General features: G+C 44.2%; 1 protein-coding gene across 1 annotated transcript in view; it reads right to left on the reverse strand.

Annotated features, from left to right (window-relative positions):
- The window catches only part of CACNA1C (calcium voltage-gated channel subunit alpha1 C), a 672,248-nt gene that overhangs the window by 86,385 nt on the left and 567,688 nt on the right, over nucleotides 1-18,175 (reverse strand). Inside the window, 6 exon segments of the mRNA XM_030542977.1 lie at nucleotides 10,171-10,281; nucleotides 15,529-15,657; nucleotides 15,659-15,688; nucleotides 16,117-16,317; nucleotides 17,604-17,754; nucleotides 17,862-17,945. Of these exon segments, the coding sequence (XP_030398837.1) occupies nucleotides 10,171-10,281; nucleotides 15,529-15,657; nucleotides 15,659-15,688; nucleotides 16,117-16,317; nucleotides 17,604-17,754; nucleotides 17,862-17,945 (706 nt within the window).

The following is an 18,175-nucleotide window of genomic DNA, read 5'->3' on the forward strand; positions in this document are numbered from 1 at the left end:
TTCTGCTTTTTTCCTCCACCTGGACTCCATCTTTCCAAGGCTCCCTAGGCATGCAGGGTGCAACCTGCTCCCTGAGGTGCATCTGACCAACTTCTCAGGCCAGTGAGGAGGGTACCTGGGCTCATGGCCTCTCCTCCTCCTCCCTGCCCTTCTATGCCCCTCCTCCCAGAGGTGCATGGAGGAAGCAGTCCTTACGTTTCCCTAAGCACAGGAATGTTAAATACCTTTGTCCCATACCAGCCATAGACAGATGAATTAACGACTACGTGTAGGGAATGCAATGGAGAGAGCAAGTCTATTGAAGGGCCTGTACCCCATGTACCTGGGCAGGGGCTTGAGACAGTCTGATCCTTTATGTATAGACCTAATTATTAATCACTGTTATTTATGTATATTATGGTAGCAGCCCAGATGTGCTAGGTGCTGTTCAGACATATAGGAAGACACACGTTAGTATAAATTCTGCATAACTGAACTAGAAAAGAGGGCCATTCTCCCTGCTACACCTGTAGTCACATATTCAAATACCCTCACAACATGTATGCATTGCACTCCTAATCCCTGTCAAACAGGTGATTGCAAATGCGCAGTCTATTGTAAAAGGGAAGGACAGTTTATGGCTAAAGCCCAGGACTGGCTATTGGGAGATTCAGGTTTTTTGCTTGCCTTTGCCACAGATGTCCTATGTGACCTTGGGCTAGTCATTTAGGCCTGATTCATCAAAGTACTTAAGCACATGCATACTTTTACACTCATGAAAAAGCCCATTGCTGTCAATGAGATTAGGCATGTATTTAAATTGCCTATGTATTTAACCCCCTTCCTGACTTTGGCCTTAACCTTTCTGTGCCTCAGTTTCCCCTCTTTGCAATGAGGATAATGATAATTTATCTATCACAGATTCACTCCTCTAACCCAGGGCCAACAGGCTTATGGGCGTCCTACCTCCAAAATGACCTTGAGCCGATGTGCAGGTCAGTTTTGTGGTGTGCAGGGGGTGTATGTGGCTCTTCTGTGTGGCTCACATGGTGATGAGGACTCTGCATCAAACCCTGGCACCAGGGGTGAGTTTCACCTCTAATCCACACAAAAAGAGGTGAAATGAAGTGAATATTAATTATTCACCCAGTTCCAATCCCCACAGAACAGCACCTCAGGAGACTCTGTGAATGAGAAATCCATGTCCCTCAGACATGGGAGGTGCGACCCCTGCCAGGGAACTTCAGTAACATGTAGAAGCATAAATAAAATATCATTAATTACCCTAAAAGTTATATGCCTCCTTCCTTGGTTTTTATTTCCATTTCCCTCTGTTTTTCTTTCCCTTTATTTTTCTCTCTCCATCTCACTCTTTCATTCTACCCCCCTCTGTGCTTCTCTCTCTTTCCTTTCCACTTTCTGTTTAGTCGTCTTGTTGTCCATTTTATTAATTTTTTCCTCTTTCTGAGTCTTGTATTTTCTCTTCCTTTAAAAATACTATCTCCTTCCCCTTACCCATTGTTTATACACACTATTTCCTTTCTCGGTTTTGTTTCTTTCCCTTTCACTGAAACCCAATTCTTTGTTGTTATTCCTCTCCTTCCCCTCATACATGGTCTCTTTGTTCTCTCACTTTCTTTGGTCCTCACATCCTGTTGTCTGGCCCTTTCTTGCTCTCCTCATGTTCCAGTGTCTCTTCTCCAACTTTCATCCTCAAAGGAAGTTCATTATCTTTTTCCCCTTTTATGGCCACTCATATCTTTATTTTCTTACTCCTCCTCTCTCTATCCCTTTTCAGGCCCCTGCTCCCAGTCACTAAGACATTAAAGGAAGGGGACAGAATGTCCTTTCTGTTGCAGTAGGTGGGGTGAGCCAGTTAACCAATACCTCTTTTAGCTCAGTGTCCTCTAGCTTGCTGTCTCCTGCACAGCAGAAAGGATGAAACAGAGGCTGATGAGAGAAATTAGCCTGATGCCTATCCTGGCAGCCTCAAGTCCAGTGCAGAAAGAAATCACAGCATCTGAGCCTTTTAACAACCAGAACAGCCTAATTAAAGTCTTTGGGTAGCCTGCACTCAGGAGGCTCATGGTATCTGGATGCTCTATTCCTGAATCTCATGGATAATCCAGGCCTGAGCTAACACCCCCTCTACGCTATAAATCTGTGGCACTGCACCTCAGGGGAACCTGGTTACAACAAAAATATGGTTCCTGGTTATCATGTGTGGGATTGGACCTTAACTGTGTTTATAACTGGTCAAACCTTGGACCACAACTGAAATCCAATCTAAATTACAAATTGGAACAATATTTGTAATTGGGCTGGAGACAGCCTGGTTGCAGCAGGTTTTCTGACATGGCTGCATTAGTGTAGAAAGGTCCTTAATCTGATCCTCCTAGGTGTGCCAGAGTCCTTGACATGACAGAGGGGCTTAAATCTTCTGGTGTTTGATGCCTGTTCAACAGCCTATGATAGATAGATATTTCTAAGATGACAAGAATGCAGCAATACAAAGAATGTAGATTTCTAAAAATTAAGAAACTTCATGAGAATGGTGCAATGGGAAGGTGTAAAAAATCCAGTTGCATGAACAAAGGCTGGAGCATCCTAAAATATGTCATAACCAATGCACAACAGATTGTGATCTCTCTGAAAAAGAAGAATGCAAGGAAAAGAAGCAGCCAATGTGGCTTAGCGAAAGACTCCAAAGATCTGAGTGTGAAAAAAGGAATTGCACTGAAATGGAGTAGTCAGGAAGGAACCAAAACAGATGAGTCAGTTTGCAGGCGTGAAAGGAAATATAAGAGCATCAAAAGTATGATTAATGCTAACTGAAGGGCTTAAAGGGGGAATAAAGATTGCCAAATATACCCAGAGAAAAAGAAATACTAGAAAGAAAGCAGATCTATTAATAAATGTGGAAGCATGCATCAATTAGGGCTGAGAACAGGAGGGTTTCCTAGTGAATTGAGGGATGGACTGGTAGCCAGGACTCCCTTGTGTGGAGAAAGTCACAATCCTTCCTGGAACTGCCTGGGGAGTGTACATCCTGCACTGAATGCAAAACTCATTTTCTGTAATGATTTCTGGACACCTCTATACCAAAAAGGTGTCAATAAAGGGAGGGAACTCAGAGAAGAGCAGCAATGCGGCTGACATAATGATCTTATAAAGAAAAATTAGAAGATCTAAATATGCCTGGCTTGGCTGTATGAGGATTTATGGGGGACATGAGAGTCACCTACCTGTAACCATCAAGGAGAGAGACGTTTTGACTGCTACACTGGACAGCAAGGGAAATGGACTATGTGATCTTTTACATCTTTAATATCTATGATTCCTTGAGATAAATCATCAGTATTCCTCTTCTTCACAGGGCCAAGATTCAGCAAGGTACTTAAACATATGCCTAGCTTTATTCATGGGAGTGATTCCGTTGAAGTACCATCTGAATTAGGGCCAGGAAGAGAGTGGTAGTAGAAATTCAGTTTTCTAGGATCCTATTTCTGACTCAACAAATGGTTCTGGGAGGGTATAATGAGCATTTTCCAAGAAGACAAGCACAGTATGAAAGGCTCAGCAATTAAAGAAACCACTTCCCAATGGCTCTGGACAGTTACAGGATTCACTGGGGAAAATTCATCCCTATATTCATTCCCTGAAACGCTAATGAAGCCAACAGAGTTAAAGCAGAGATTAATTAGACTCTTCATCCTTTTTCTCTACCTGCATGAGTTATAAAACATGTGTTCTTTTCATGAAACAGGGAGAGAAGAAAGCTCCAGTAAACGAAACCTTCCTCTCTGAAAAGGAGAGTACTCCTGTTCTTGAGAGGCCAGTCTTAATGCTGGAACACCAAAACAACAAACAGTCCACCAGTACCATTGTTTAGCAGGGATGGTATCTTCTGGCATAAGGTTATGAAACAAGCAGGAGCTTCATCAATGAGGGTGACATGCAGCTGATGCATGCCATGACTGTGGCTTAGGACATGAGTATAGGGGAACATATGGATGTATGGATTTTTACTTCTCCAAGGGACAAGATTTCTAATGAGTGGCAAATTTGTTTGGTTCTTTACCAGACCTTTTATTCATACAATTCTACAGTAGACTAGAGACAGGTTAAGCTGGAAAGTTTGTTTCCAGAGCCCCATTTTCCCAAAGTTCATGTACATGTGCATGTTTGCATTCAGGCTTCAGTTTTGCCAATTATAGAGCCAATGATCAGTCTCTGAATTTCTGCCTGGATCTGAACTCCCACAAAGCTTTGGGGTGTTTGCACTTGGGGATCTGACTCAAGCCCATCTCAGTTCTGGATTTCTCTAGTTAAAGACACCTTTTGGGCTACTGATCATGGCTAAAGTCATTGGTGGCATAAGTGGAAAAAGTCCACTGAAGTTACTATTAGCCTCTTCACAGAAGACAATGTGACCTAGTGGAGAGAGCACTGGACTAGGATTTAGGAGACCCACATTCAATTCCCTGCTCTGCTGGATAACCTTGAGCCAGTCACTTTGCCTCTCGGGGCCTCAGTTGCCCCATCTGTAAAACGTGGACCACGATACTGATCTCCTTTGTAAAGCACTGTGAGATCCACTGATGTAAAGGGCTATAGAACTAGTTTATGTCCCCGACTGCACTAGCAGTTAAATTGTTCCCTTGTATTTAATGCCATGTTAGCCTAGGCAGATAATGGGTGTGTTGTGGGCAGGAGGCACAAATGTGTGTGTAAAAATTTTAGACTGTACTCTGAGCTCTAAAGAGAAAACGCTAGAAGCACCATCACAAAAAGCTCACTGGAGTGGCTGGAGCTTTTTATAAATTAGAAACACAAACACCAGAGCCCCTCTGTTCCCCAAGCCTCAAGAACATCTCTTTAAATTGCCTGCCTGTTCAGAGTAACTAATCTTGAATCAGTTCATGGGACTTGGCCAAGACAAACTCTCAAGGTCCATTGGGAGTCAAACTTCAGAGCAGGGTTAATACTCTGCACAGAGATGCAAGGAACACAGTGATTGTTCCTTGTCAGCAACCCTAATCATCCCAAATCCTCTCTGATTATTAGCAAATCCTTTACTTCTCATTCCTCTTTATGCCTGGAGTAGGTTAGATATTGATGGGCTATTTGCCTTACTCTGATAAACCTGAGAGATCTGTGCCTCTCCTCCAGAAAAACATTGCAGGCCTAAAGACATGGGCTTGAGACAGTATTGCTCCTACTAAGTTTGTCAGCTGAAAGACTGCACTACCCCCACGGCTGGGCATAAATGACAGAGACTGCCCTGCCCCCACAGAGGCTAACTAAAGAGATAGCACTGCTCACAGAAGGGCGAAGTACAGATTCACTGCAAAAGCCAAGCATTCCCAGTGACAGGGCTGTGTTTAGTTATGAAACCTCTTGTTTTGCTACCATCTTCAAATATGGTTTACAGAGCATGGAATGGTACTAAGAGGAAGACCCAGATCCTGGACTAAACATAGTTCTCCATCCCAGAGAATAGCCTCTTGATTACTAAATCATTACTCTAATGCAAGAAGTAGCTCCAGCACTGGATTATACAAGTAAATTCCCTATGCCAGGGTGAGTCTGTGCTCACAATTAGTGCTTATGGAACTGATTCCTTCTTGGGTTTTTTCCTTTCCGTTATACTGTCAAGAGAGCTGAATAAGCAGGGCACATTGCCTCAAAAAAACAGGGCCAAGAGATAAATAATGCTAGAGGTCTACGGACATGGTGAAAATACATACGAGAATCAGAAAGAGCCATATGTCTTTCATTATTACTCACAGAAATGCCAGCAAAAAACAGTTGTGATAGGAGTATCTGTAAACTCCCCTCAGACAGCACTACTACCCCATTGCCTATGGTACTCATGCAGGGAGAGACTGGGGATGTATTAGCTCAATACTTCTACAAGGCCACCACTTCTGTGCACTCCCTACAGTGACTCCTGCAGGGAGAAGCTGGGATCACAGCAATTGTAAGCCCCCTGGTGGCCACAGCACTTATCTCATTCTCTTCAGTTATTCTTTCGTGAAAACTCCACGCTCCACACAATAACTGCTCCTTCAACAGTTCCTGCTGGGACCCCTCGTGGGAGATACTGCGATTAGCTGTAACTACTGGGAGACGCTGGGACCTTTCCTTTCCAACTATCCTTTCGGGAGTGGCTGGAAGAGGCGTAGGTATGTAACAACATCCCAACATCCAGCAGTAGTTACATCACCTATATGGTGCCTCTTGCTGGGTTCAGAAATACCAGCAGCTGTAGAAAGCGGAGTGCTCCCTAGAGCAAACGCCCTAGCTTTAGTTCTGTGACAAGCCTGCTGCTGCTTCTCTCACACTCATTTCTCCTGCATTGTCCTCTCCTAAAAGCCTTTCCTGTTGTTGCTCAGCTGACAGTATGATACCTTCAGGTCCCCATCTATGTCTCCTGCTCCTCTGCAGTCAGTCATAAAGGAGTAACTGTTCTACCGCTTTTAGAAACTCCTCAGCCTGAAAAGACTGGGCTTTAGACATAACATCAAAACAGCTTAATCAAAGATTGGTTTGGGCTTTACTGCTCTGGAAATGGCAGCCAATTCCATCTACAACAGAGACCCCATAAGTATTGATGCTAGTCATTCACACTTGGGAAAACTTAATGCACTTAAAATCCCCTCTTGAGCTTCTGCTGGGGAACTTGGGATGTTTCAGTGAGAGAGGAGGGTGACTGTATCTTAAAGCTCTTCATCTCTCAGACTGTTCAGATAACCCCCTTAGGGATAACCACCCATTTGCAGGCCATTTTTTTATACCATTCGTGATAGTCGGTGCTCAGCCCCTGCCTAAGTGAGGGCTGCACCACCATCTTTCTGAGAGCTGGAAGTCTGTTTCCAATTTACATAGATAAAATAGAGCACCATATTATAGCCGTACCCCGTGGCCCATAGAGATAGTGACTACAGATCCTATCACGCAGTGATCCACCTTGATCCACGAGGCCTTCTAGAAGTAGGTGGTGTCCTTCTTTGGCAGGCAGTTTGAATCAAGATGGAGCAGTGCATGATGGCACTTCTACAGGCTTGCAGGTCATACCTTTGTGATGAAAAGGAGGGCAACTGGGAGTTATGTTGCAGAACACATTTGATGTTCTAAGATTTACAGAATCATTGCACTGGTACAGAACATATATGAGCATTAATATGCTGCTCAAGGCAGGTTTTTAGCTGTATTAGCAATTTCCATAGGTTCATTCTCCCCTGGAAGGAGGCCCTGGCTCCCCGCCACGCCTGAGAGGGATGAGCCAGAGCAGGTGCCTCAGTGGGTGGAGCCACCGCCACCTGTCCCAGCCCCCAGAAGTCAAGGGGCGGGACAGGAAGTATAAAAGCCCTGCCCAAGCGCTCAGTTGGCGGCCGGCTGCAGGAGAGGACAGATGCTGGAGCCTGAGCTCCCGCCGGGCCCAACTTACCCTGTGCTCACTACCTGGAGGAACGCTGGCCTGACCTGCCTCGCGCTCGGTATCCGGAGGAGCGCTGGCCTGACCTGCCCCGTGCTCACTACCCGGAGGAACGCTGGCTGGACTTGCCTCATACCTGGTACCGGAGGGAATGCTGGCCTGACCTGCCCTGCGCTCACTACCTGGAGGAACGCTGGCTAGACTTGCCTCATACCCGGTACCCGGAGGAACGTCGGCCTGACCTGCCTTGCGCCTGGTACCCCGAGGAGCGGCCTGAGCTTCCCTACGACCGGTATCCCAAGGAGCTGCCTGAGCCTCCCTACGACCGGTGCCCGGAGGAGCCCATGGTCTGGGACCCCCCAGACGACGCTGGCGAGAGACAGGTACCCAGAGAGGGGGAGGTCAGACGTGGCCCAGGGGTAGCCGATCCTGGTTTGGCTCCTGAAGAGCCTGAACCCATGTCAGTGTGTTTCAGCCAGGATCCCCACTGACAGCAGCGTGCCTTTGCCGCTGCTAGGGCCCCGGGCTCGAACGCAGTGGAGTGGGAGGGCCTGTGTTCCCCCTGCCACCTCTCAAGGGTGGCAGACTCCCCCTCTCCCTGGCTTGAGGAGGCCTTCTGTGTGGACGTATGATATACTGTGTTTGCTCAGCCTGCTGAAGGCCTGAGCCTGAACTGCTACTGCCCCGCCCTGCCCAAGGGCCTGGGCTGATATACTGTGTTTGCTCAACCTGCTGGAGGCCTGAGCTTGAACTGCTTACTGCCCCGCCCTGCCCAAGGGCCTGGACTGATATACTTTGTTTGCAGACCCTTTATTCCCTCAACGCCTGCTGAGGGGTTAGGCCGACCCGGACTGCTGTGTGTGCCTGGTTCCCCACCGCGCCTGAGAGGGACGAGCCCCGACACCACCGGCTTACATCCCCCCTGTCATTTTTGGGGGGCAAATGCCCTGTTTTACTGTTTTTCTCCTCTGAAGATATGGTTCATAAATTTCAAGGCCAGAAGGAACCACTATGATTGTCCAGTTTGACGGCCTCTAAAATTAAATTAAGTTCTGGGGCTATTTTTGGCATTCAGGCGTTTTTAGTTTCTATCTTAATATGGCGTATTCCTGTGGCTGGCTGTTCTTTCAGCATGGGTGGGAGCAGAGTTATGGTTGATGCTGGGACCTTAACTCAGAATGTCCTGGCTTTCAAGACTCTTTATTAAAACGCTGTTGTTCTAGTCCATGTTAAAAAGAGTGTTAAAAAGATATGCCATATAGTCTCATCTTTAATTAGATCACAGAGAAGTTTTTATTTAGAAATCTTCTTGATTATTTTTAAACTCACGGTGATCAGAGCCCATAGCAAAGCTTGAAGAGTGTAATGAAGCAGGATCTAAGCAGAAAATGCTACTAAATGCATGAGTTATGTTCCTACACATATAATATGCATATAAGTTTTTACAGAGTGTTGGACTCAGAAGAATTTCTATTGTAGCATATGTGGCAAAGTCACAAACTTGTAAGTCTACTGCCTACTAGAAGTTACAAGCTCTGCTGGTACAGCTGGTGATGCTTGTTATTTTCACAAGCACTACATTTGAGACCTCACAAAAGTACCAAGATTTCAAACATAACCCATGAAACTTGTGACCTTCATGAGTGCTACCAATAAGAGAATGATGGGAGAAGGGAGAGAGATTCTGGGCTGGTTGAGGGCAGATACTGTGACTTTCCTTGATCATCAACCTTTTAAAAGGCCTATATAGAAAGAGGTGGGAGAGGGGATACAGATGCTGGGGTGGGAGGGAGAAGAACCAATTAGAGATGATGCTGGAGAGAGAGATTGGTTTGAGTGGAGTGAGCAGAAAGTTACTGCACTGCTGAGGGGAAGAAGGATGACAGGTTGGTGAAGGGTGGTGCTTTAATTTCCAATAGAATAGACAAGCTTGGTTGTTGGACATGGTGGAGACTGTCACCTTTGTTAATGCCATATTGAGACCTCATGAAATGTAGCTGAAGCTACGCTAAAAAGATGAAGGCCTCAGTTAATTTAAGAGCTGTGTTGGGTTAGCTGGAAGAGCTTGTAAATTACAACTGTCCTTCTGGTATAATTATGTTAGTGGAATGTGTAGCTCCTGTGAATGTAATAATCTCTGGAGATAGGAACTCATGAGGTTTCCAACACTGATAATAAATTATTAAATTCAAAACTTACATTATCCAAAGCAGCCCTGTGCTGTAATCCTCACAAAGCACTAGTGTACAGGCCAATTTGCCAGCCATTTGAACTATGAGCAGACTGATAATTGACCTGTGAGTAGATCAATTAGAATATTTTTTCCAAAACCCAAAGAAAAATTTCCAAGTACCATAACTCAATGAATCATGTTTGATTAACTTCCTTTTCTTTAAAATCACTTGTGGCCTAGGGACTAATCAGGAGATGTTTCAGGCTACAAAATTTGTTTTGGGAAAGTTAAGAGAGCGTTAGACCAGCATTCAATATGGAAATCATGCTGTAGCCTTAACTGTAGAGTAACTACATCCCTTCATAATAACTAAGGAGCAGGATCTTCCTCTCCTAAAACTGGTCTTTTTAAATGTGTCTACTTTCTTCCTGAGAAAAGCTCTTCCAAACACGGGTGAGACTCCAATCCAGAGAGTACAGCTACTGGGTGGTGACTGTGGGGATGGGGTAGGGTTATTATATATTTCTCCTCATTCCCACCATACACAGGGAGAGAAATTCCCATCTACAATACCTACCTTGGGTTTGAAGGCGATTAGTTTCAGAATCATCTCAACAGTGAAGAGACCCGTGAAGAGCATGTTGAGGATATTCATGGCTTGTTTGAAGGGACAGCTCTGACCATAGTGCTGAAAAACAAGCGTCCCAGAAGTATTATGAAGAATGGGCTGTTTGGATATACAGGATTGCATCCCCCATTTAAAGAGGACTGCCCATATTTTTTCAGGTTTATGACTCCCATCTCCTTAAATTCATTCACAGCATAACTTTCCTTCATGGTCGAGCAAGACTGGATGTGGATCTCTTTAGGTTTAGTTTGTGATTGTAACACAGGAATTGTCATACTAGACCAACCATGCAGTCCATATGGTCTAGTAGTCTGTTCCTGACAATTGCCAATACCAGAAACTTCATAGGAACTTGACAGAAATGGCATAATAGTTCAATAGGCCATTATGAAAGAACCTGCTCAAACAGGAAGGTTCTTCTTAACTCTGGTCCCAGTTCAACAAGACACACGTGTACTTAAATGCTTTGCTGACTAGGGACGGATTTAAGGATATGTTCAAATGCTTTGCTAAATTGGGGCTCCATATGTTAATGGTTGGCTTATGCCATGAAGCATGAGGGTTTATATGCCTAATTTTTTAATTCCTATCTAATGTACTTATGGATCCAATAATTTTTTAACCTTACTTACCTCTTTGTTCCAATGACACCTTATGAATTCCACAGGTAAATTATATGTTGGCTAAAAACAGTGTTTTCTTTGATCAGTTTTAAATTTGTTGCATTTCAGTTTCATTAAATGTGCCCTTGTTCTTGTATTATGAGGAAGTGTAAATAGGAGCACCCAGTTTATCTTCTCAAGACCATTCATTATTGTGCATCCCTCTAGCACGTCCCCTCTCCATAGCAATCAGTCTCAATATCAACAATCTGTCCTCATATGGAAGTATTTCCACACACCTAATAATTTCTGTCATCTGTCTCTGGATATCTTCTTTTTGAGATGGGGGCTAGCAGAACTGAACACAGTATTCCAGTAGAGGATGTATTATTGATTTACGTAAGGGCATAATTACATTTGCAATATTATTTCCTATCCCAGTTTTTCCCAACATCTTGTTTACTTTTTGATTGCTGCTGCATACTTCACAGAGGTTTCATTAAACTGTCCACAATGATGCCAAGTCTTGCTCCTGAGTAATTACAGTTAATTCAGAATCCAACAATCTACATGAGTAGTTCAAATTATTCTTTCTAATGTGCATTATCTTGCATTTGTCAACTATGAATTATATCTGAAATCACGTTGCCCATTCACTTAGCTTTATTAGGATCCTATGAAGTTACTCCCAGTCCTCTAGCTTTCAATAACCCACATAATGTGTCTACTGCAAAATTTTCCATCTCACTGTTCATCCTCTTGACCAGATCATTATAGGTGGGGCTAGTAGTGCTGCCCATTGCTAAGGTTGCCTGACATGTCCCATTATAAGACCATTTTCAGTTGCTTATAAGACTGGGCTAAACTTTAACCATTTGGGCTGAAACTTTCCATGCTGGGTATCTGGCTCATGCTGAATTATTTGGAATTTTTTTAGGCCAAAACAGTTCAGCTCGTTTGAGACCAAGGCTAGAGAAAAATATGCTTTTCTATCCATTTAAAAAATTCTGGTGACCTTTTCTTTGAAAAGCGCTAGTATCTCTCCATGCTTTGGGGAAGGGACTTGCCATTTTTCTGGGTAGGGTGTGTGTGTGTCTGTGTGAGGCTTTCATCAAAGATGTGCCTTTTGGGTCTCTGTGAAAATCTGCCCAAATTTGGCCAAGTTATAAGTCTTTGAAAAATAGCAGTTTGCACATGCTCAGTAGAGACTTGTTTACTTTTAGCAGCTAGAATGTCAAAGATTTCATCCTCAGTTAAGATGCTCCATCTCTTTGTCACCTAATACTGACCAGACTGTTCATGAACCATCCAAACAGAGCAACTAAGCATGCTCCAACTCAGGGCTGGGGAGGGCCTGGGAGTGAAGCAGGACTCTGGATAAGTTTACACAGCAAAGAAAAACCCATGGCTGGCCTGTGCCAGCTGACTTGTGTTTGTGCTGTGGGGCTGCTTCATTGCTCTGTAGACTTCTGGAGCAAAGGACTGGAGCCTGAGCTCTGGGACCCTCTCATCCCACAGTGTCCTAGAGCCCAGGCTCCAGCCTGAGTTTGGAAGTCTACAGAGCAATCAGGGCGGCTCCAGGCACCAGTGAAGGAAGCAGGTGCTTGGGGCGGCCAATGGAAAGGGGTGGCATGTCCAGGTCTTCATCCCCACAGTGGCGGCAGGCTGAGCCGCTCAGCCTGCTGCCGCGTGCCATCAAAAATTGGCTCGCGTGCCACGTAAGTATGCCCAGTGGTTGGTGATGGGATGTTGGATGGGATGGTATCTGAGTTACTGCAGAGAATTCTTTTCTGAGTGCTGGCTGGTGAGTCTTGCCCACATGCTCAGGGTTTAGCTGATCGCCATATTTGGGGTCGGGAAGGAATTTTCCTCCGGGGCAGATTGGCAGAGACCCTGGAGGTTTTTTCGCCTTCCTCTGCAGCGTGAGGCATGGGTCACTTGCTGGTGGATTCTCTGCAGCTTGAGGTCTTCAAACCACAATTTGAAGACTTCAATAACTCAGACATAGGTTAGGGTTTGTTATAGAAGTGAATGGGTAGGGTTCTGTGGCCTGCTTTGTGCAGGGGGTCACACTAGATGATCACATTGGTCCCTTCTGACCCTAGAATCTATGAGTCTATTTGACACATGTGCCATAGGTTGCCGACCCCTGGTTTAGATGAAATTGCTATAGAGTGGGTGCAAAACTGGTTGAAAACTAGTACTCAAAGAGTAGTTATCAATAGTTCGCTGTCAAACTGGGAGAATATATCTAGTGGGTTCCACAGGGATCAGTCCTGGGTCCGCTACTAGTCAATAGTTTTCATTAATAACTTGGATAATGGAGTGGAGAGTATGTTTATAAAGTCTGCACATGACACCAACATGTGAAAGGTTGCAAGTGCTTTGGAGGATAGGATTAGAATTCAAAATGAGCTTGAGAATTTGGAGAATTGATCTGAAATCAACAAGATGAAATTCAATAAAGAACAAGTGCAAAGTACTTCACTTAGAAGGGAAAAAGCAAATGAACAACTATAAAATAAGGATAACTGGGTAGGCAGTAGTATTTCTGAAAAAATATGGGGGTTATAGTGGATTATAAATTGAATGAGAACCAACAATATGATGCAGTTGCAGAAAAGGTTAATATCATTCTGGGATGTATTATCAGGAGTTAACACATGTAGGTAAGACATGGGAGGTAATTATCCACTCTACTTGACCTGGTGAGGCCTCACCTGGATACTGTGTCTACTTTGGGGCACCACACTTAGAACAGATGTGGACAAACTGGAGAGAGTCCAGAGGAGAGCAACAAAAATGACAGAAAGCGTAGAAAACCTGACCTAGAAGGAAAGGTGAAAAAACTGGGCATGTTTAGTCTTGAGAAAAGAAGACTGAGGGAGGTCCTGATAACAATCTTCAAATGTGTTAAGGGCTGTTATAAAAAGGACTGTGATCATTGTTCTCTGTGTCCACTGAAAGTAGGACAAGTAGTAATGGGCTTAATCTGCAGCAAGGATGATTTAGGTTAGATACGAGGAAAAACTCTCTCTCTGTAAGAGTAGTTAAGTTCTGGAATAGGCTTCCAAGCAGGATTGTGGAATCTCCATCACTGGAGATTTTGAAGAAGAAGGCTGGACAAACATCTGTTGGGGGATTTACTTGGTCCTGCCTCAGCGCAAGGGGCTGGACTTGATGACCTTCAAGGTCTCTTCCAGCCCTGCAATTCTATGAAAACTAGTCTGCATCCATACTATGGCGTGTAGCTACATGTGGCAGTGAAAGGCTACACGTACTTGTGCATAGGCAGCAGGGAAAGGCTCTGCCACACTGCTAAAAATAGCAACATAGATGTGGGAGGCACGGCTTGGGGGTGTCGAGACCTGGGTAGGGTATGTATCCTAAGGTTCTGGCATGTCTACTCTACTCACCTAAGCAGTGCCTCACGGTCTACACTGCTATTTCTACCCAAGCTAAGTGTGTAATGTATGTACTCTATACACAACTATATAGACACAGCCACTGACAACTGACCGTTTATTCCTGGTCTTTGTTTTCAGTCTCTTAGTTAGTTACTGATCTATGATAGTACTATGCCTCTCACTATATCACTAATTGGTTCCTTGTCTGGTATTGCTTCCAGAAGCTTTGCTTTTGAACACAGCAAGTCTCCAGGAAGGAAAGGAAGTAGTCCTAATAGGCTGCAGGTCTGCTACAACACTTTGCCCTTTGAGATAAAGTCTGCCCTTAATTGTATGTTCCTGACTCTCATTGCCATAAATACACATCCAAGGATAGAATTTGAACCCCCTGGCTGAGTTTTCAAATGCATTCTCTGCAAATATAAGCACCTAATTACCTGACTGCATGAGCAAATGCAATTTTGCACACAATGTGGAGTTGACACAATGGGCAATAACTTTGTTGTGAAATGATGTAGAAGACTGGGATGAAACCCCTTTGAATATGCGGCCATCAATGTGGTATTTGGTGTGTTCTCATGGTGAACTCAAATGTCCTAGTCTTCATTCAGCAATGCAAGAACAGACCACAGACTAAAGATGATACTAGTGATTTTTCCCTTCCATTCCCACCCGCCTCTTTCTTTTCTTCCCCAGATATTTGTCCTGTCTTTCCAATTGGGAAAAGGGTGAGATGCAAAGTTCAAATCTGGGTGTTGGCCCATCCTGGAGTTATAGGGGTATTTATATCTGCGGTGTTGGTTCAGGCCCACCTATACTTTCAGAGGCTTCTGTCTGTGGCTTGTGAATTCATTTGTTCTTTGGATTACCATTTAATTGGACTGTGACTTTGCTATGTTTTTTAAAATTGAGGATAAACAGAATTAAGTTATTCGTGCCCTCTGGAAAGAGGAGGAGAGCCAGATTCATGGCTTCAGTTTCACCAGGAATGAATCTGGCCCAATGTTTTTTACAAATAAAAAGAACAGGAGTACTTGTGGCACCTTAGAGACTAACAAATTTATTTCAGCGTTTGTTAGTCTCTAAGGTGCCACAAGTGCTCCTGTTCTTTTTGCGGACACAGACTAACATGGCTGCTACTCTGAAACCCTTAACAAATAAGAGAGTCAGGTCTCTTCCTTCTCACCCCAGGGGAATATAGGCCAGGGAGCAACTTAAAGCTCTGCCAGACTCCCACATTCTCCCAGCTGAAGGCTGCCCATCCACACGCCTATGGTGCTTTCTGATCTCTGACTTACCTGCATGGCCAGGCAGATGGTGTTCAGCAGGATGAGAACGAACATGAGGTACTCAAAATAGGTGGAGTTCACCACATACCACACTTTGTATTGGTACTGGTTCTTAGGGATGTACCTCCGCAGGGGGCGGGGCCTTCAGGGCATACTCAACACATTGGCGCTATTAAAGAAAAAGGAGAGATTAAAAATAAGGTAGGTGAGTTGCCCTCGTGTAAAAATTAATATATTTCAATGACCATTTTTTTTGGTATGTAATTCTTTTAGATCACAATCTAAATAAATATATTCTACTTATTGGAGCCTCCATCTGTACTTTCTGTGGGCCAAATTATGCCCACAATTATACTCATGCAACCTCAATGAAGTCAGCGTGGTTGCATGGGTGTTACAGCAGAATTTGGCTCTACCGATGGGCCTTTAAGAAGAAATTATTTTACTTGCTTCTTGAATGATGACAAATAGAGACAGCATAGTGCTGTATCCCTTTGATAGCCCTCATGTGTTCCACTATGGGTGTACTTTAGCCCTCGTGCATTTCCTTTGGCTAGTATTTCATGCCTTTGGTTGCACTATGCAGCTGTAAGTTACCTGGTTCTTGTCCAGCTCACAGTTCTTGTATTCCTGCTCTCCTTGTTCCTGAAATGTGACAATGACGAAACCAACGAAGATGTTCATCATGAAGAAAGCAATGATGATGATATAGATAATGAAGAAAATGGAGATCTCCACCCTGTGGTTATAAATGGGTCCCACGTCCTCCATGTGAGAATCAATGGATTGTACAGCAGCCTAAAGGTGAAGAGAAACCCAATGCAGACACTTAGAAAATTTCCAACATAATTGTCTCTCAACACCCCACTGGGCTATGTAAGTAGACGGTGGGAGTCCAAGTTTTAGCTTTTTTCTTCTAATTTTATTAATATTGAAAAAGGATTTAGTTTTATACAGGGACAAGACACACACTAAACCTCCTGATCTGGCTCCCAAACTTTTGTGAAAGTTCAGATCTAGATCTTAATTTATCCATTCAACTCTGTTGTAGGTTCAGGGTATCTGTAGCTTAATCTGTTAAAGATTAAAATAGAAGATGTGCCCCTTCATTTAACATAGTGCAGATAAAGAAGGAACAGTCCAATTTGTTGGGAACTTGGTCCTAGTTGATGCTGTTCACAGGCGTTCTGAAAGGAAGCATGATCTTGGCACTTTAAACTATTTGAAGTCATGCTGGCACCAACAAAAGAAAGCTCTTAAGCCTGGATAGGACCGGGTAGGGCCATGAGACAGCTCATGCCCAAGTCACTCTGAGGAAGGTACTGAGAGAGATGCCGGGCCCCCCTGGCACACACAGGATGGCACTGTGAAACATCTCGTGTCTCACCAGCATGGAAGGGCCTGGGCTGTCGCATTTCACACCAGCCTGGCACTGGTGGTTGGCCCCGTGAGAAAACTCACCATTCTCCATAACTATTGATAATGTGCCTCACATGCAGTTCACAGCACAGATAAAGTATGTCATGGCAGGGAGCTGTTATACACGTAGTATTCTACATACCAAGCATTTAGTACTGGGCATCTAACTGGAACAGTCAAAATGGGAACAATTGCTTTCACTTGGTTGAAAGAATAATAATGTTAATATTAATCAGTAGTAATCAAAATATTAATATTGCTTCTACTACTCATCAGTATTTGCTGAGAGCTGACAGGGTGAAAGGGGCAATAGGCCTGGCACCAAGGAGCTTACAATCTTCATATACAGAAATACCAATGCTGCTATGACTTCTCCTCTGCACTTTCTATCGCCTTCCTTTACAGATATCAGAATACTTTACAAACACTAATTAAGCCTCATAGCTCTGCTGAGTGGATGATAAGGGATATTATAGGAATCACTTCACCCACCTCTGAAACACAGCCACCTCTGGGCTGGGGTGTGGCAGCTTTTATGCAACACTGCATGAAAATTTAGACGAGGGAAGATTAATGGTTAGATTTTGATTTTCCCTTAGAAATGAATGAGGAAGTTGCACTGCTCCCCATCATCAAGCCTTTTGTCCCCCTGATCAGCTGTGCACTCACTCTGGCCAGCCCTCAAAGGTTGAAACAGTGAAGAGTGCCATCATGGCAGTCAAGACGTTGTCAAAGTTGAACTTGCTGTTCTCCCAATTGCGGGACTGGATCATTGGCTGGGTGACCTCTCCATCTTTGTACCAAATATAATGCCCCCTGTTGTTGGACGGCAGAAGGAACACAAGAGAGATTTTCAGTTCCCAACTTAGACCCAGTTAGAGTGGAGCTGACAAACGCAGCTGCCTGGGAAAGGCCGGACTCACCTGCATTCTGCTTCTGTTTGCTTGGAGCTATCGCTGCAGCTATATAGTTTGCCCTAGGGAAGAATGCGAGAAGAGGAGTGAAGTCTCCCTTCATTATAGTTGATCACTATGGCAGGGAGACTGCACTTTCTCTTTGCTTAACTGACTATGTGCCTCCATGAAGAGCTGAGTAACAACTGGTGTCAGGAGGGTAGGGTATAAAAGGAAAAACCAAAGGGAGAGGACAGAAGGAATGTTCAGCGTTCATCTGGAGTCCCTTCAGTTGTACAAGAAATGGATGTGGACATTCCCCGAGAAAAGCCCCACTGCTATTG

The sequence above is a fragment of the Gopherus evgoodei genome, chromosome 1 (genome assembly GCF_007399415.2).
Source record: "Gopherus evgoodei ecotype Sinaloan lineage chromosome 1, rGopEvg1_v1.p, whole genome shotgun sequence".
Classification (NCBI taxonomy): Eukaryota; Metazoa; Chordata; order Testudines; family Testudinidae; genus Gopherus; species Gopherus evgoodei.